At 43.5% G+C, this 18443-nt stretch overlaps 1 protein-coding gene across 1 annotated transcript in view; it reads right to left on the bottom strand.

Annotated features, from left to right (window-relative positions):
* Nucleotides 1-292: 292 nt before the first annotated feature.
* Nucleotides 293-18443, bottom strand: part of LOC139408400 (early estrogen-induced gene 1 protein-like) — a 71124-nt gene continuing 52973 nt past the window's right edge. Inside the window, exons 3-12 of the mRNA XM_071152237.1 lie at nucleotides 16623-16743; nucleotides 15651-15680; nucleotides 5672-5788; nucleotides 5182-5228; nucleotides 4690-4862; nucleotides 4376-4480; nucleotides 3756-4002; nucleotides 1166-1290; nucleotides 947-1016; nucleotides 293-821 (exon numbers count right to left, since the gene is read on the bottom strand). Of these exons, the coding sequence (XP_071008338.1) occupies nucleotides 776-821; nucleotides 947-1016; nucleotides 1166-1290; nucleotides 3756-4002; nucleotides 4376-4480; nucleotides 4690-4862; nucleotides 5182-5228; nucleotides 5672-5788; nucleotides 15651-15680; nucleotides 16623-16743 (1081 nt within the window). The 3' untranslated portion in view covers nucleotides 293-775. The remainder of the gene's footprint in view (nucleotides 822-946; nucleotides 1017-1165; nucleotides 1291-3755; nucleotides 4003-4375; nucleotides 4481-4689; nucleotides 4863-5181; nucleotides 5229-5671; nucleotides 5789-15650; nucleotides 15681-16622; nucleotides 16744-18443) is intronic.

Genomic DNA, 18443 nt, shown 5'->3' with positions numbered 1-18443 from the left:
ATGTGCACGCGTTTCTCTTTCTGAGGTCCGTATTTCAACATGATCTATGATCATATTATATATAAGCCTATATTCTAAAACATTCTGCCATTTATAATATATTCTATAAAGTATATATAATTTTATTCTATAACATGGGTTCTTTGGGCTATACCGTAATTTTGACCCCAGGTCTGGTACGGTTTCTGAAATCGGGGGATTGCAAGGGGTCATCAAATATAGAACATTTCACATTGAAAACCACCCATTCAAGCCTAGTTCAAATGGCCTGTTCAATTTCTCTATTTAGTAGTTTGTAACCAAGTCTTTCTTTGATAACGTAATCTCCCCTCATTTGAATTTATATTTGTTATTTGAATAACTAAATGTATCCCCCAACCACTATCATACACAAACATTGTTCAAAAATGATACAAACAGGGTAAATCATAACATTCCAACTTTTTGAGGCAGCCACATTTGCCTCCAACGCAACCTGTGTGGCAAGCTTTTTCCTGATTTTCAGTGTTTCACTACAACTCCCACGGTGCAATGGTTTCCCATTTCTCTCTCTATCAAGTAGTTTGCACACTTTACACCTATGGTCCCCCAGATGAAAGCATGAATATAAAAACTTTTCTACATGAATGGATTATTCATAAATTACACCTCCCACCACCATCACCGTAAATATCTCATTAAAGGGTTACATATGTTGTTTAGTGGTGTTTGTTGAAGTGGTGTAACTCAAAAGACTCCTGTATGTGCATTTGTGTGAACACACACACACTCATCGCTAGTGGCTCTCGATCACCACTGGCTCAAAGACGCCAGCAGTCACCCTACAGCAAACACAGAAGAAGAGGAAGGGATTCATTTATTTATTTCACTACCATAATAAATTCTCTTTTTGATCATGTAATAACATACTGTACACAGACATTCTGGCATGCACAAACTCACTCACTTGTTCCCCAGTTGTAACCCACTTAGGGCTGTAGTCCCATCTTTGCTGACAAACAATCTGAGGTTGCTGTCTGTGTATGGAAGCAAGAATTAAAGACAAAAAAGAGAGGGAGAGAATAGGTAGAGGAGAAAACAGTGAGGAGATGAGAGAGAAGCAAAACATTATCACTGTGTGGTCATGCTCACTGTTCCATCAACACAACCTTCTTCCTACCCTTACCTTCTTCATGGCTGCTGACATCGGCAAAGTTCTGGCTCTGGATAATCTTGTCCACGATGTCGTCGGCGTCGATGCGCGTATCATCCACCCAGGTGGGTTGACTCTCAACCGTGTCCTTCTTCCTCCTGGCATGTCACATGACAGGGTTAACCCAACAACATCTGATTGATGCTATTTTGAAAAGTTGTTGACGGTGATGCAGTTAGCCTCGGTCAGATGTTGTTTGTTATCTCAGCCGTCAGTGATTGTGCTGAACGTCCCACCAAGGCTATAACTATTGAATGCTAATCAGGTCATACTCCATATTTGACGTGTACCTTTTTGACATGGTACAACCAAAACGGTGTTCGATATATTACTGCCAAAAAGTTATTGGTTGAGGTGCAGGAATAAAGCACTTCTGAGTAGCGTCTACTGTCTGCATGCTTTTCCTTTCTTTATATTCAGGGTTTTTGGCCCAGCAACAATTTAGATTTTTGGGAATAAATGTCATGACAAAGAAATGCAAATATATGTGTGTGTGTATATACAGTACCAGTCAAAAGTTTGGACACACCTACTTATTCCAGGGTAATTTCTTAATTTGTACTATTTTCTACATTGTAGAATAACAGTGAAGACATCAACATTATGAAATAACACATATGGAATCATGTAGTAACCCAAAAAGTGTTAAACAAATCTAAATAGATTTTAGATAAGTAGCCACCCTTTGCCTTGATGACAGCTTTGCACACTTTTGGCATTCTCTCAACCAGCTTCATGAGATAGTCACCTGGAATGCATTTCAATTAACAGGTGTGCCTTGTTAAAAGTTAATTTATGGATTTTTTTTCCTCTTTAATGCGTTTGAGCCAATCAGGTGTGTAGTGACAAGGTAGGGTTGGTATACAGAAGAGAGCCCTATTTGGTAAAATACCAAGTCGAATTGCTGCAAAGAAACCACTACTAAAGGACACAAATAATAATAAGAGATTTGCTTGGGCCAAGAAACATGAGCAATGGACATTAGACCGGTGGAAATCTGTCCTTTGGTCTGATGAGTCCAAATTTGAGATTTTTGGTTCCAACCACCGTGTCTTTGTGAGACGCAGAGTACGTGAACGGATGATCTCTGCATGTGTGGTTCCCACCGTGAAGCATGGAGGAGGAGGTGTGATGGTGTGGGGTTGCTTTGCTGGTGACACTGTCAGTGATTTATTTAGAATTCAAGGCACACTTAACCAGCATGGCTACCACAGCATTCTGCAGCGATACGCCATCCCATCTGGTTTGCGTTTAGTGGGACTATCATTTGATTTTCAACAGGACAATTACCCAAAACACACCTCCAGGCTGTGTAAGGGCTATTTGACCAAGAAGGAGAGTGAAGGAGTGCTGTATCAGATGGCCTGGCCTCCACAATCACCCGACCTCAACCCAATTGAGATGGAGAGTGAAGGAAAAGCAGCCAACAAGTACTCAGCATATGTGGGAACTCCTTCAAGACTGTTGGAAAAGCATTCCAGGTGACTACCTCATGAAGCTGGTTGAGAAAATGCCAAGAGTGAGCAAAGCTGTCATCAAGGCAAAGGGTGACTACTTTGAAGAATCTAACATATATTTGTTATTTCATAGTTTTTATGTCTTCACTATTATTCTACAATGTAGAAAATGTAGAAAAACCCTTGAATGAGTAGGTGTGTCCAAACTTTTGACTGGTACTGTATATACATTGAGTGTACAAAACATTAAGAACACCTGCTATTTCCATGACAGACTGACCAGGTGAATCCAGGTGAAAGCTATGTTCCCTTATTGATGTCATCTGTTAAATCCACTTCAATCAGCGTAGATGAAGGGAAGGAGACAGGTTAAAGAAGGATGTTTAAGCCTTAAAACATTTGAGACATGGATTGTGTATGTGTACTATTCAGGGGGTGAATGGGCAAGACAAAATATTTAAGTGCCTTTTGAATGGGGGATGGTAGCAGGTGCCAGGCGCACCGGTTTGTGTCAAGAACTGCAACGCTGCAGTTTCACGCTGAACAGTTTTCCGTGTGTCTCAAGAATGTTTCACCACCCAAAGGACATCCAGCCAACTTGACACAACTGTGGGAAGCATTGAAGTGAACATTGGCCAGCATCCCTGTGGAATGCTTTCGACACATTGTAGAGTCCATGCCCTGATGAATTGAGGCTGTTCAGAGGGCAAAAACAGGGGGTGCAACTCAATGTTAGGAATGTGTTCTTAATGTTTTGCAAAATCAGCGTATATGTGTGGTGTGTGTGTTTTTATAAACTGGGTGGTTCGAGCTGTGAATGCTGTTTGGCTGACCACTGTGGTATATTAGACCGTATACCGCAGGTATGACAAAACATGGCTTTGTGGTATATGGCCAATATACCACTCCTAAGGGCTGTATCCAGGCACTCGGCGTTGCATCATACTTAAGAACAGCCCTTAGCCGTGGTATATTGGCCATATAACACACCCCCTCTGGCCTTATTGCTTAAATATGTGTGTGTGTGTGTGTCTGTGTATATTTGTGTGTGTGTGTGTCTGTGTATATTTGTGTGTGTGTGTGTGTGTGTGTGTGCTGTAGCTTGCCTGGAGGGTCTGTTGGAGAGCAGGATGGGCCGCGGTGGCCGCGGGGGTCTCTCACACTTGGTGCCAGGCTCTCCGGTTGTCTGGGGGTCTGCTGCAAGGGGGTGGGGGTTGGCGAGGGCGTGTGCATGTGCGTGGGGGGTCTGGGTGGGGGTGGCCAGGCCCCCAGAAGTGCTACTGCTTGTGGAGGTGTTACGCCGGTGTGTGAGGTCTGTTAGGCTGGAGGAGCGAGAGTGCTCCGTACTGTACCCTGGAGGAGAGGGGAGGATGGGAAGACATACAAGTCAATTATACACACACACACACACACACACACATGGGGTTATCATATAACCCCATGCCAGACTTGATATTATTTGTCCATAATGATCCTCCCCCGTCATGAAATCTTTTAGATCAAATCACTGGAAGCTAATTGAGTTTGTCCAGGGCTAAGATGTCATCTATGGGCGAATGGAGACCCTGACTTGAGTAGCTATGGCCCCGTGTCAAAATGCTCCAGTGAGAAGTTTCCTCTAGGTACAGATCATTAAATAACCTTGACCATTATATCAATATCACTGCAGCTTCACTATTCTCCTACCAACATACTCAACATGGCAATCCAAAAGAGGCTGACTGACCTGATATCTTGCTCTGCTGGCTGGCATAGCTGGAGTTCCGGGAGTGTCCTATGTGGAAGACCTCATCTGGGCTGGGCAGGCTCTGCTCCAACTGCTCGGGTAGACCTGGAGCCACAACACAACACACAGGATGTCAGCTTTCTGTGGCACAGAATGACACTTTTTCACAAAATACACAGTAGCATGTTACAAATGGCACCCCATATAGACAACACAGGAGTCAACTTATTGAAATAACAATCAAATGAAATAGATAAAAATAAATCATCATGTGTAAACAGTCAGCTGTGATTGGGTGTGATTGTCTGTTGTACCAGAGTTGAGGGGAGCTGAGGGGAGTCTGGGTTTGAGGGGCCGTCCTGATGATGTCCTGATGACGCCCCCTGGGGGAGGGTTTGAGTTGGCATCGGTGCCCTCGCCTTTACAGTCCAGCTGCAGGGAGGGGTCCTGGCCCGGGATCGAGATGGACTTGGCTGTGCTGGGGGGCCTAGAAGGTCAAAGGTCATTGTGTAATTAAGTTCAAAGTAAGCATTGAAAACACAGATTAATTAAGTAATATTTGATCATATTTGTCACAGCAGAACTAAACAACCATGGGTACTAAAGAGAATGAAAAGTACTAAGTTGACAAAGGTTAAGAAAACCAAAGTTTGAATGAGAGTGAGAGGAGGACATCTTGTAGAATTAGGTCAATGGTAGAGTGCCTATAAGTGTTCATTGTAGTGACTTAAAGCAACAAAATAATATATTTTAGACGTTGATGGTATACATTTTGGCCAAGAGGTGGCGCCAGAGGTCCAACTCACGTTTTGAAGCAAGGATCCCCCGACAAAAGTGTAATTCCAATAGTAACCTAGAAAAAATTGTAATAACATTATCATCATCAACATAATCACCATCAACATCATTGTATATTGTTACAACAAAACACTGCAGCCTTTGTAGTAGAATAACTACTGTTCACTTCCTCAGTGTAATACAATGTTTCTATGGTCAAATGAAAGTATGTATGGTATGTGAGTAAGCTCTATAAAAGAGTTAGGTTAGAAATAAGCCAAGAGAGGGGCACCTGGCAATATTTTTCTATTCATCCATCAGATAACCATTTAGGGCCCCTGCAAATACCTATCCAATGCCTAGTGGGAAGGAAAACTGTTTATTCAACCTGAACCATTCCTGAACAAGTCTCAACATGGTCTTGCTCTCTGGGTTTCGCCACCACGTGTACAAAGGACACATCTTTGCACATGGGGTTTCGATAAGCTCATGTGAACGTGTGAGTTTGTGTGTGGTTACCTTGAGAATGGAGTTGTCCTGACGAGTGTTCTTAGTGTCGTAGCCCTCGAGGATACAGCAGCGCACAGTGGAGCCTGAGCCAGCAAACTCCGCCATGTTGAGGTCAGCAAAGCCCAGCTGGAGAGAGAGACAGAAAGAGAGACAGAGAGAGAAACAGAGAGAGAGACAGAGAGAGAGAGAGAGAGAGAGACAGAGAGAGAGAGAGACAGAGACAGAGAGAGAGAGAGAGAGAGAGAGAGAGAGAGAGAGAGACAGAGAGAGAGAGAGAGAGATGTTAACAAATATGTTTGATGAAAACTGTGTACCATGGTCAGGTGTTAACACACCTGGTCCCCATTGTAATAAGGCATGTTTTATTTCAGTGTGTATGGTTTCAAACTAGCTACCCATGAGATATAGAGACAAGGGCGTATAAACACATCAAGCATGGAGTGTACGCTTTCAGCGTGCCATTTCAGTCTTTCTACTTTACTGGGGGGTAAGTGAGCAAAGGGTTAACACACACACACCCCCACCCCCCAATGTGCCATTACATAACTATTGGCATGGGAGGCTGGTGAGGTCACCCAACCGTAAATACTCTCACTCCATTAGGGCCTATTAATGTCCCTTACCTCATGTATGTCTCTCAGTCTTCTTACCTTCTCTCTCTCTCTCCCTTATCCCACTATTATCTCTCCCTCCTCTCTCCCCACCCCCCTCTCTCTCACTACTGTCTCTCTCCCTGTCCCCGAGCCCTCTCCCTCCTCTCTCCCCACCCCCTCTCTCTCTCACTACTGTCTCTGCCCCTGTCCCCTAGCCCTCTCCCTCTTACCCTTTCCTCCTTATTCAAAAATGTATTAAATTGTTTTTTTTCCCTTATCAATCTACACACAATACCCCATAATGATAAAGCAAAACCTGGTGATGCTACAAGCTTGGTACACCTGTATTTGGGAAGTTTCTCCCATTTTTCACTGCAGATCCTCTCAAGCTCTGTCAGGTTGGATGGGGAGCATTGCTGCACAGCTATTTTCAGGTCTCTCCAGAGATGTTTGATCGGGTTCAAGTCCGGGCTCTGGATGGGCCACTCAAGGACATTCAGAGACTTGTCCCGAAGCCACTCCTGCATTGTCTTGGCTGTGTGCTTAGTGTCGTTGTCCTGTTGAAAGGTGAACCTTCGCACCAGTCTGAGGTCCTGAGCGCTCTGGAGCAGGTTTTCATCAAGAATCTCTCTGTACCTGAGTCTCCCAGTTCATGCTGCTGAAAAACATCCCCACAGCATGATGTTGCCACCACCATGCTTCACTGTAGGGATGGTGCCAGGTTTCCTCCAGACGTGACGCTTGTCATTCAGGCCAAAGAGTTCAATATTGGTTTCGTCAGACCAAAGAATCTTGTTTCTCATGGTCTGAGAGTCTTTAGGTGCCTTTCTGAAAACTCGGGCTGTCATGTGCCTTTTATTGAGGAGTGGCCACTACACTGATTGGTGGAGTGCTGCAGAGATGGTTGTCCTTCTGGAAGGTTCTCCCGTCTCCACAGAGGAACTCTGGAACTCTGTCAGAGTGACCATGGGGTTCTTGGTTGCCTCCCTGATCAAGGCCCTTCTCCCCCAATTGCTCAGTTTGGCCGGGCGGCCAGCTGGGTCCAAACTTCTTCCATTTAAGAACGATAGAGGCCACTGTGTTCTTGGGGACCTTCAATGCTGCAGAAATGTTTTAGTACCCTTCCCCAGATCTGTGCCTCGACACAATCCTGTCTCGGAGCGCTACGGCCAATTTCTTCGACCTCATGGCTTGGTTTTTGCTCTGACATGCACTGTCAACTGTGGGACCTTATATTGAGAGGTGTGTGCCTTTCCAAATCATGTCCAATCAATTGAATTTACCACATGTGGACTCCAATAACGTTGTAGAAACATCTAAAGGATGATCAATGGAAACAGGATGCACCTGAGCTCAATTTCGAGTCTCATAGCAAAGGGTCTGAATTCTTATGTAAATAAGGTATTTCTGTTTTGCAAAATTTTCTAAAAACCTGTTTACGCTTTGTCATTATGGGTTATTGTGTGTAGATTTCTGAGGATTTAAAAAAATGTAATCCATTTTAGAATTTGGCTGTAACGTAACAAACTGGAAAAAGTCAAGGGGTCTGAATACTTTCCGAAGGCACTGTATGCCATAACATAATATGTGACCAGCCAGTGAAACCATTGCTGACCAGGTACGGTGCTGTTGTACCCTTGGTTCAACTAAGAGACAATTACAGCAGGATTTCAATAGCATATTTTTTTTAACTTCTAGTTGTTGTCTTCTGTGTAAATTAGTTTAGCGTTCAGGATTCCACTCACTCAATTCTCGCTACAATCTTAATCAATCTCCAAACTGCTCCAGAAAATGTCCCAGAGGTCTTTATAATAACAGAAATATTTAATAATAATAGTTTATTAACTTAAAAGGGATGTTCCACTCCATAGATAAAAATAGAATCAAAGTTTATTTGTCACGTACACAGATTAGCAGATGTTTAAGCAGGTGCAGCGAAATGCTTGTGTTTCTAGCTCCAGCAGTGCAGTCAATGTCTAACAGTACCTTGCTAGAAACAAAGTCTGTCGGCGCCATCTTGTAAGCTTACATACAAAATGGCTGGATCAATAAATGCAGCTGCAAACATTGTGACAGCTTTCACAACCATTACACAGACAAACTCAACCTTGGGTAAACATGACTTTTTAGGCTGTTGCCCTGACAACATAGAGCCTTTGAAGTCACATGACTCTCTCTCTTGTGACATAATTACACAATTAAGGCACCATCGTCGCTTATGAGACCACATCAGACACTGTTAAACCAGAAACCATGATAGAAACTTCATTGTAAGTCCTTTTCTAGGCCTTGGTTTTATAGTGTAAGATAACTCAAACCGTGTCTATTAAAGACATGTATTTGAGTTGTTAGGTGTCATAGCTTGCCAGAAGCTCCCGAGTGGCACAGCTGTCTAAGGCACTGCATCTCGGTGCAAGAGGTGTCACTACAGTCCCTGGTTCAAATCCAGGCTGTATCACATCCAGCCGTGATTGGGAGTCCTATAGGGCGGTGCACAATTGGCCCAGCGTCACCGGGGGAAGGCTGTCATTGTAAAATAGTATTTGTTCTTAACTGACTTGCCTAGTTAAATAAAATAAGATGTTATTATTGGTAATGTTATTATAACCGTGTAAAGTTATCTTTATGACAGGCAGATACAGTGGGTGGGTGGCAGCAAAGCTCATCAGTTACACATTATGTCCATGTTTTACCACTTTACATTGTCAGTAATGGTCATTATTGTTACAGGTAAGTGTGAGTCACTCCTGTTTGAGGACACATTTGGTGACCAAGTGACCCCTGGGGAAGACCACTGGTAGATCATAAAATTTCGAGCAAAAAGCAGCTTTAAAACTAGAGAGGAAGCTTAATGCAATCACACACACACACACACACACTCACAATATGTTTTGTCCAGCAACATGGTCGAGACACCATATGATTGTGTCGGTTGTGGTTCGGCTGACTAATGGTTGCCAGTAAAAGAAATGCAGTGTTGCTTTTTTCCCCTTTCTTTTTTATATCCCCAGACTTCTGCTTTCTGCTATAATCAAACAGCCTCGCCGGTCATCTAAACTGAGTCACACTAGAATCTCCATATTATCCTACTCCTTCCTTTTATGTGGTCAGAAGACAAGGTTTCAAAACACACGTGCAGATCAGAAAACCTTGTCTTATTCTATCCATTTTCATTCACAAACTGTAAGCGGGGTCCCTTCCCACAGCCACTATATCTCTGACAGACACTGGGGTGGAGTGCCATGTGTCTGGCACACAAGCTTATTAGTTAGTTGGGCAGACATCGGCCTGTACTATTGAGATGAAGAAGAACTGGACAAACACATCAGAAGACAACTAGTAGAACTAGTAGACCTTTTCTATAGTACTTCCTCTTGTCCCTATGTCCCTCTGTGTCAAACTCCTACAGGCCTGGAGAGGTCAAAGACCCTCTATCCTCCCATGCCACATGCCCTCTCTCTGTCTCTCACTTTCTCTCCGTTTCTTTCAGCTGACTCAGCGGACTTTCCGGTGCAGTGCCTTCTTCCCGGATGAACGGGGTCAGCAAATATGGAGGAAACGAGAGGGACAGGGAAGCACTAGCCCAATGATAACATCCAGCCAGCCTTAACACACACACACACACATACACACACACACACACACACACACACACACTTCCTTCTCTAATGGGTGACCATGTCGTCACACTTTCCTCTTCCATAAAGAAACTGGTGTCATAAAGACTTGAAGGCCACCAGTCACATGCCTTGTCAATAAGCAGCACTAGAATCACTAGAATCATGTGTGGCCTCTACGCTGTCTCTTTACACTATGAGTGCTTCATAGTTCCCTTGCACTGTTATCAACATCAAAAAGGACAATCTGTTTCCCAACTAAATCTTGTGAGGCAAGAGACTAAATGCAGAACTTCTTCTAAGGCACAAGTCTACACACTTTGAAGAGGCTATTACCATGTGTCAGTCATTTCTAGAAACCCAAAGGACCTATAAAGCAATGTTTTGTTTACAAGCAAGCATCATTTTTTGTTTGTGTGTGGGGGTACATCTTCCCATTCTAAATCAACAGATATGGTAGCTTAATGGCTTAAACATGTTTTTACCATTATGATAACATTGTGCCACCAGTAGCAATAGTAACAACAATGACGATTACACCAATGAGACATTTTTGGTCAATTCAATTTTTCTTAGATTTGAGCATTTGTGGCCTCCATTTAAGGTCATAAATCTTTTAAAAAATATATATATCCTAAAGTGATATGATTAATGATTTTGCCCACAATGTTATTTACCTTCATTTAATTTTACTAACTTTGTATTTAGACATCAAATTATCAATGGAATCCTCAAATTTATGGCATAGTAAAAGGTGTGATTAGCTAATAATTATAGATCCCATGACAACAGTTTGCTACTGGAGAGAATGCTCAAGGTCCTTGTATATCTTTGTAATAAGTTATTTTCAAGGCGGTAACACCAATAACATACAACTTAGGGACACACTATACTAGTAAATAAAATAGTTATTTATAAATAGCCTTGTTATTTTTTTATCAATACAATATATTAAATACATTTTTTCACTTTCTAGCATTCAAAATAATAGCTAGATAACTTTAAATCCCCCAAACATGTCACGACAACTCTACACATCACTACTGAGACAAGACAATTTGCTTTCCCTAAGCACTTTAAACAATGCATAAACATAAGGTTTTGCAGTATAAAGGACTTGCATTATGTTGTATTATTGATAATCATTTCGACATAAACAAAAACGTGTATGATCTGTAACTGTTTGTCATTAGAGAGTGTTTTTCATGGCTGCAAAGGCAAGGTAAGCAAATGCTACCGCAATTTAAGAATGACCCTAACGCTAAAGTCGTGATCTTGACAAACTTAACAGTGAGAGATGACCATGAAAACACACAAGACTGATGGCTGTAGCTATGTTCAACAAGTATATTATTCTACCGGCTTTATCTAGCTCTAGTTACGATATTCTACCTTGCCTCGCTGGCTTGCTAGCTCGATAACCATGTGACAACATGTTTGTTAACTTGCATGAGCTCCATTTAAAGTTGCATGTGATCGTAGCCACTGCTAGGCAAATGAAGAGGTTTCTGATGACGAACTGCGCGCGCAACTTTTCATGACACATCTGGGAAATGGGTCTATTGGTAATGGTCCACCAGGTGACCAATCACTGACTGGGTCACACCTAAAAACTTAGGTCAGGGTCACATCCGACTGGGTCACACCTAAAAACTTAGGTCAGGGTCACACCTGACTGGGTCACACCTAAAAACTGAGGTCAGGGTCACACCTGACTGGGTCACACCTAAAAACTTAGGTCAGGGTCACACCTAAAAACTGAGGTCAGGGTCACACCTGACTGGGTCACACCTAAAAACTCAGGTCAGGGTCACACCTTTTTGGTTGCCATGGCGCCGACAGAGATGGCCGCCTCGCTTCGTGTTCCTAGGAAACTATGCAGTTTTTTGTTTTTTTTACGTGTTATTTCTTACATTAGTACCCCAGGTCATCTTAGGTTTCATTACATACAGTCGAGAAGAACTACTGAATATAAGATCAGCGTCAACTCACCATCAGTACAACCAAGAATATGATTTTCGCGAAGCGGATTCTGTGTTCTGCCTTTCAACCAGGACAACGGAATGGATCCCAGCCGGCGACCCAAAAAAACTACTCCGTAAAAGAGGGAAACGAGGCGGTCTTCTGGTCAGATTCCGGAGACGGGCACATCGTGCACCACTCCCTAGCATTCTTCTCGCCAATGTCCAGTCTCTTGACAACAAGGTTGATGAAATCCGAGCAAGGGTAGCATTCCAGAGGGACATCAGAGTCTGTAACGTTCTTTGCTTCACGGAAACATGGCTCACTGGAGAGACGCTATCAGAACGCAGAACGCATTATCTACCAAGAGAATTCTCTTCGATTATAATCACAGCCGTATATATTCCCCCCCAAGCAGACACATCGATGGCTCTGAACAAACTTTATTTGACTCTTTGCAAACTGGAATCCATACATCCTGAGGCTGCATTCATTATAGCTGGGGATTTTAACAAGGCTAGTCTGAAAACAAGACTCCCTAAATTGTATCAGCATATCGATTGCGCAACCAGGGCTGGAAAAACCTTGGATCATTGTTATTCTAACTTCCGCAACGCATATAAGGCCCTGCCCCGCCCTCCTTTCGGAAAAGCTGACCATGACTCCATTTTGCTGATCCCTGCCTACAGACAGAAACTAAAACAAGAAGCTCCCACGCTGAGGTCTGTCCAAAGCTGGTCCGACCAAGCTGATTCCACACTCCAAGACTGCTTCCATCACGTGGACTGGGATATGTTTCGTATTGCGTCAGATAACAACATTGACGAATACGCTGATTCGGTGTGCGAGTTCATTAGAACGTGCGTTGAAGATGTCGTTCCCATAGCAACGATTAAAACATTCCCTAACCAGAAACCGTGGATTGATGGCAGCATTCGCGTGAAACTCAAAGCGCGAACCACTGCTTTTAATCACGGCAAGGTGACTGGTAACATGACCGAATACAAACAGTGCAGCTATTCCCTCCGCAAGGCTATCAAACAAGCTAAGCGTCAGTATAGAGACAAAGTAGAATCTCAATTCAACGGCTCAGACACAAGAGGTATGTGGCAGGGTCTACAGTCAATCACGGACTACAAGAAGAAAACCAGCCCAGTCACGGACCAGGATGTCTTGCTCCCAGGCAGACTAAATAACTTTTTTGCCCGCTTTGAGGACAATACAGTGCCACTGACACGGCCTGCAACGAAAACATGCAGACTCTCCTTCACTGCAGCCGAGGTGAGTAAAACATTTAAACGTGTTAACCCTCGCAAGGCTGCAGGCCCAGACGGCATCCCCAGCCGCGCCCTCAGAGCATGCGCAGACCAGCTGGCCGGTGTGTTTACGGACATATTCAATCAATCCCTATACCAGTCTGCTGTTCCCACATGCTTCAAGAGGGCCACCATTGTTCCTGTTCCCAAGAAAGCTAAGGTAACTGAGCTAAACGACTACCGCCCCGTAGCACTCACTTCCGTCATCATGAAGTGCTTTGAGAGACTAGTCAAGGACCATATCACTTCCACCCTACCTGACACCCTAGACCCACTCCAATTTGCTTACCGCCCAAATAGGTCCACAGACGATGCAATCTCAACCATACTGCACACTGCCCTAACCCATCTGGACAAGAGGAATACCTATGTGAGAATGCTGTTCATCGACTACAGCTCGGCATTCAACACCATAGTACCCTCCAAGCTCGTCATCAAGCTCGAGACCCTGGGTCTCGACCCCGCCCTGTGCAACTGGGTACTGGACTTCCTGACGGGCCGCCCCCAGGTGGTGAGGGTAGGCAACAGCATCTCCACCCCGCTGATCCTCAACACTGGGGCCCCACAAGGGTGCGTTCTGAGCCCTCTCCTGTACTCCCTGTTCACCCACGACTGCGTGGCCACGCACACCTCCAACTCAATCATCAAGTTTGCGGACGACACAACAGTGGTAGGCTTGATTACCAACAACGACGAGACGGCCTACAGGGAGGAGGTGAGGGCCCTCGGAGTGTGGTGTCAGGAAAATAACCTCACACTCAACGTCAACAAAACTAAGGAGATGATTGTGGACTTCAGGAAACAGCAGAGGGAACACACCCCTATCCACATTGATGGAACAGTAGTGGAGAGGGTAGTAAGTTTTAAGTTCCTCGGCATACACATCACAGACAAACTGAATTGGTCCACTCACACAGACAGCATCGTGAAGAAGGCGCAGCAGCGCCTCTTCAACATCAGGAGGCTGAAGAAATTCGGCTTGTCATCAAAAGCACTCACAAACTTCTACAGATGCACAATCGAGAGCATCCTTGCGGGCTGTATCACCGCCTGGTACGGCAACTGCTCCGCCCACAACCGTAAGGCTCTCCAGAGGGTAGTGAGGTCTGCACAACGCATCACCGGGGGCAAAATACCTGCCCTCCAGGACACCTACACAACCCGATGTTACAGGAAGGCCATAAAGATCATCAAGGACAACAACAACCCGAGCCACTGCCTGTTCACCCCGCTATCATCCAGAAGGCGAGGTCAGTACAGGTGCATCAAAGCTGGGACCGAGAGACTGAAAAACAGCTTCTATCTCAAGGCCATCAGACTGTTAAACAGCCATCACTAACATTGAGTGGCTGCTGCCAACAACACTGACTCCAGCCACTTTAATAATGGGAATTGATGGGAAATTATGTAAAATATATCACTAGCCACTTTAAACAATGCTACCTAATATAATGTTTACATACCCTACATTATTCATCTCATATGTATATGTATATACTGTACTCTATATCATCTACTGCATCCTTATGTAATACATGTACCACTAGCCACTTTAACTATGCCACTTTGTTTACATACTCATCTCATATGTATATACTGTACTCGATACCATCTACTGTATCTTGCCTATGCTGCTCTGTACCATCACTCATCCATATATCTTTATGTACATATTCTTTATCCCCTTACACTGTATAAGACAGTAGTTTTGGAATTGTTAGTTAGTTTACTTGTTGGTTATTACTGCATTGTCGGAACTAGAAGCACAAGCATTTCGCTACACTCGCATTAACATCTGCTAACCATGTGTATGTGACAAATACAAGTTGATTTGATTTGATTTGACCTGAAAACTTAGGTCAGGGTCACTGAAGAGCTAAAAGGTTTCTTCACACAGTTTACTGTCAACTAGTGGAAACACTATAAACCACAAACACTACAGATGGAAAAGCAGTAAGGAAGGAAAAAAGTTGTCCACGTCACTGCACTGTTTTCCCCACCTTCCCCAAAAGTCCCATCCTGTGTCACAAGGCTTTGTCACATGTACGTCATACTAGTTGGCTTGAGCTATCGACCCAATTCCCTTTTACATGACTTTAACCACAGTGGTTTTACTATTATTGGGGCTGTAAAATGTACTGTATCACACACACACACTGACTCATCTGCTCCAGATATACTGTACATATGGTGTGTGTTTTTGGTTTACACTATCCTTGTGGGGACCAGAAGTCCTCACAAGGACAGTAAAACAAGCACAATTGCTATTTTAGGCTTAGGGGTTACAATTAGGGTTAGCATTATAGTTAGGCTTAGGGGTTATGGGAATCAATTGTTTGGTACCCACAAGGATAGTAAAACAAGTGTGTGTGTGTGTGTGTGTGTGTGTGTGTGTGTGTGTGTGTGTGTGTGTGTGTGTGTGTGTGTGTGTGTGTGTGTGTGTGTGTCAACATTAGTAGAGGCATGCTAAAAGAGGACATGTCACATTTTTTTGTCTTACCTTTGAAAACGTCTTTCCTCCTTTGAGCTCCTGCAGTGACAAGAAGAAGTGGATGAAATGCATGAAGCACAAACACTTTCTTTCCTTCTATAGTCTATTATTGTACATAAAGTTAAGCAGCTGGAATTCATATTTCAAGTGATTTCTAACACGAGGAGACTAAATAAAACAAAAGGAAGAATCATTTTTTAACAGTTTGATTATAAATGATCATGTTAAACTTGTCATGCTCAATAGTATTACAGAATGTGGCTTTAACAGTGACCACTTGTATGCTACACTGTTGGAATCATAGAGTCCCCACTCCCTACAGATAAACTGATCTGAGATCTGAGGACTCCATGTCATAATAGCAGATATGCAGCTGTGTGATTATAGCCATGCCCTGATCTCCAGTCAGCCGTTACTGATACATGTAAGGGAAATGTTACGCAATCCCATATTTGCTGATACCATGGTAACGAGAGGAGTAATATAACTAGCATTGTAAACAACAAGCAACAAAAGAGTCCATAGACAGATCTAAGCTGTCTGCAACAGTGTGTAGATTTGGGAATGGGAACTAATCATATTTCAGACATTGAAAAACACCTGCCAAGGTTGATCCAGTGTGTAGGTGTGTGAAAGGTGTAGGAAGGTCTCATTAATTTACATCAGAGTTAGAGGTAAAAGGTTAGGGAGTAGGCTTACATTACCACAGAATGCCTTATACAGGAGTAATTATAGGTCAATTACCTTGTATCTGGTAATAAGGTACCTATGACACACTTTTGAGGCAGGGAGAGAACTTGGGCAATGACAAGCAGTGAGGAAAAAGATGCCCAAAATAACTATACCATTTTAAAAAGACAGGACACAAGGCAACTTTTTCTCACTGAGTAGGTTGTTTTCCCTAAGAAAATGTCACCTGTAGAGTATCATCATTAGGCACTGTAAAATATTATAGCAGGGGTTGATGGGAGATGTAGTTACCTTGCGTACAGAGACCCTGCAGATGCAGGGGTCCAGGACTCCAGTGGTGGGACTGGCACTCATCTTACAGATGAAGGAGAACTTCTTCTTCCAACGAACACAGTTCTGTTGGACCTCCTCCCTACAGACAAAGAGAGAGAGAGAGAGAGACAGAGAGAGGGGGGAGATGGTTAGGGTCATTCATCATCATCAATAAATTTTTTGGGTCATCATAATTGACATCATTGAAGTCATCACCACTACCATCAACATTATAATTTTCCTGATTACTATATTTATCATCATGATCTTCATCATCCTCAACATTAACATTATCTTCATCAATCATTATTCTTTTACCATTATAATTAGCAATATTGTCCGTTTCCTGAGCTGTGTTTATGGCCACCCTCTGGCAAAAGCTTATTGTACAGTACATAATCAAGACCCATGACCAAAAGCACAGCAAATGAAAACCACCTGCTTTGCTGTTGTAAAGGGACTATTACACACTTCGGATACATTACCCTGCCAAATATAGAGTTCTGCTGCGTGGAAAGCCCCTTACTTTTAATGTTTAATGCTGCTGCCTCCAACTGCCAAGTAAAGATTGAAACCTAAAGTCAGATTCCACACAACTTAAAGTGCATGCGTGTGACTGTTCAAGTGTGTCTCTGGTCACTAAGTGAGCTTTTACGTAACTAAACGCCTCGGGGCTCAGGGCTTCTAAGAATCCTTTTCCCATCCTCTCTCTTTCTCTCCTTCCCTCTCTCTCTAAAGTCCTTCCTGTTGAGCCATGCCCACAGACAAACAGCTACAGTGTAGAGGCAGCCAGCTAGTGGAAAATCACTGCATTGTAGTCCTGCCTCAATGCCCATCAGTTTCTACAGGGGCCTTGAGAAAGCCAGAGGACAGTGGCTGCGTTCCAATACTCTTAAATGGCCTCCTTTCTTTTATGATCTCTTTATCACGAGTGATGTGAAACAACTGGATAGGTTGAAACAATGTTGCTTTCATCTGCCAAGAGGAGACGAGGGCTGTGTTCCGAATCGGGTACCACCTGTTTAGTACTTGCATACTGCATGAGTATGCACTTTCTCAACTATCACGACTACAAGTACATACTACTTTGAATACTATTTAGAATGTTAATATTTAGTTTTCCTGCAAACAATAATGAGTCGTTAGGTCGTCCCCGTGTCGTCACAAAATGGTCGCCTAAAGCTGTCGGGATGTTGTGTCATGGTCCCCTGGAGGTTTTGTCTGCTTCCTGGTTTGTCCTGGGGACATCGCCGAGGATGTTTTTAGGACCCAGAGAACGTTCCCTTGGGACCATCATACAACGTCTTAAGGACTAGTAAAATGAAAGTCCTGAAAATGTCCTAAAAAAGGTCCTGACACGGTCTTAAGTGACGTCCAGCTAACTTACAGGGAACTACACAAACATCCCCCAGAGAACGTCCCCTTAGATTGTTCTCAGAACGTCAGTGGGATAACGTCGCACCAACACTTTGTATATCGTTTTTGCTAGCCCATATGCTTTCCTTTAACGATGGTATATAACATGTAAAATAAACACTTCCTGGATAGTGTGCAACTGTCTCATACTAGTTTTTTCCGGCAAATGTGCCGTGTCTTTCTCAGAACAGCTCCCACTCCTTCTATTCCCAGAAGAACCCTGGAGGTCAGATAAGACTCCGTCCTCAGTCGTCAATCTCAGCTGTCAATCACAAATCAATTAGTCCCCCAGTGAATCAGATGCTGAGATAACGGGCGAGCTGCTGAGGTTGCCCTCTGCCTTATTGGTGCCGCTCTCTTTTTATTTCATTCTCTCCATCTGAG

Source organism: Oncorhynchus clarkii, chromosome 5 (assembly GCF_045791955.1).
Source record: "Oncorhynchus clarkii lewisi isolate Uvic-CL-2024 chromosome 5, UVic_Ocla_1.0, whole genome shotgun sequence".
In the NCBI taxonomy this organism is placed as follows: Eukaryota; Metazoa; Chordata; class Actinopteri; order Salmoniformes; family Salmonidae; genus Oncorhynchus; species Oncorhynchus clarkii.
The sequence above is the reverse complement of the archived record's forward strand: the minus strand, read 5'-3'. Positions and strand labels throughout refer to the sequence as shown.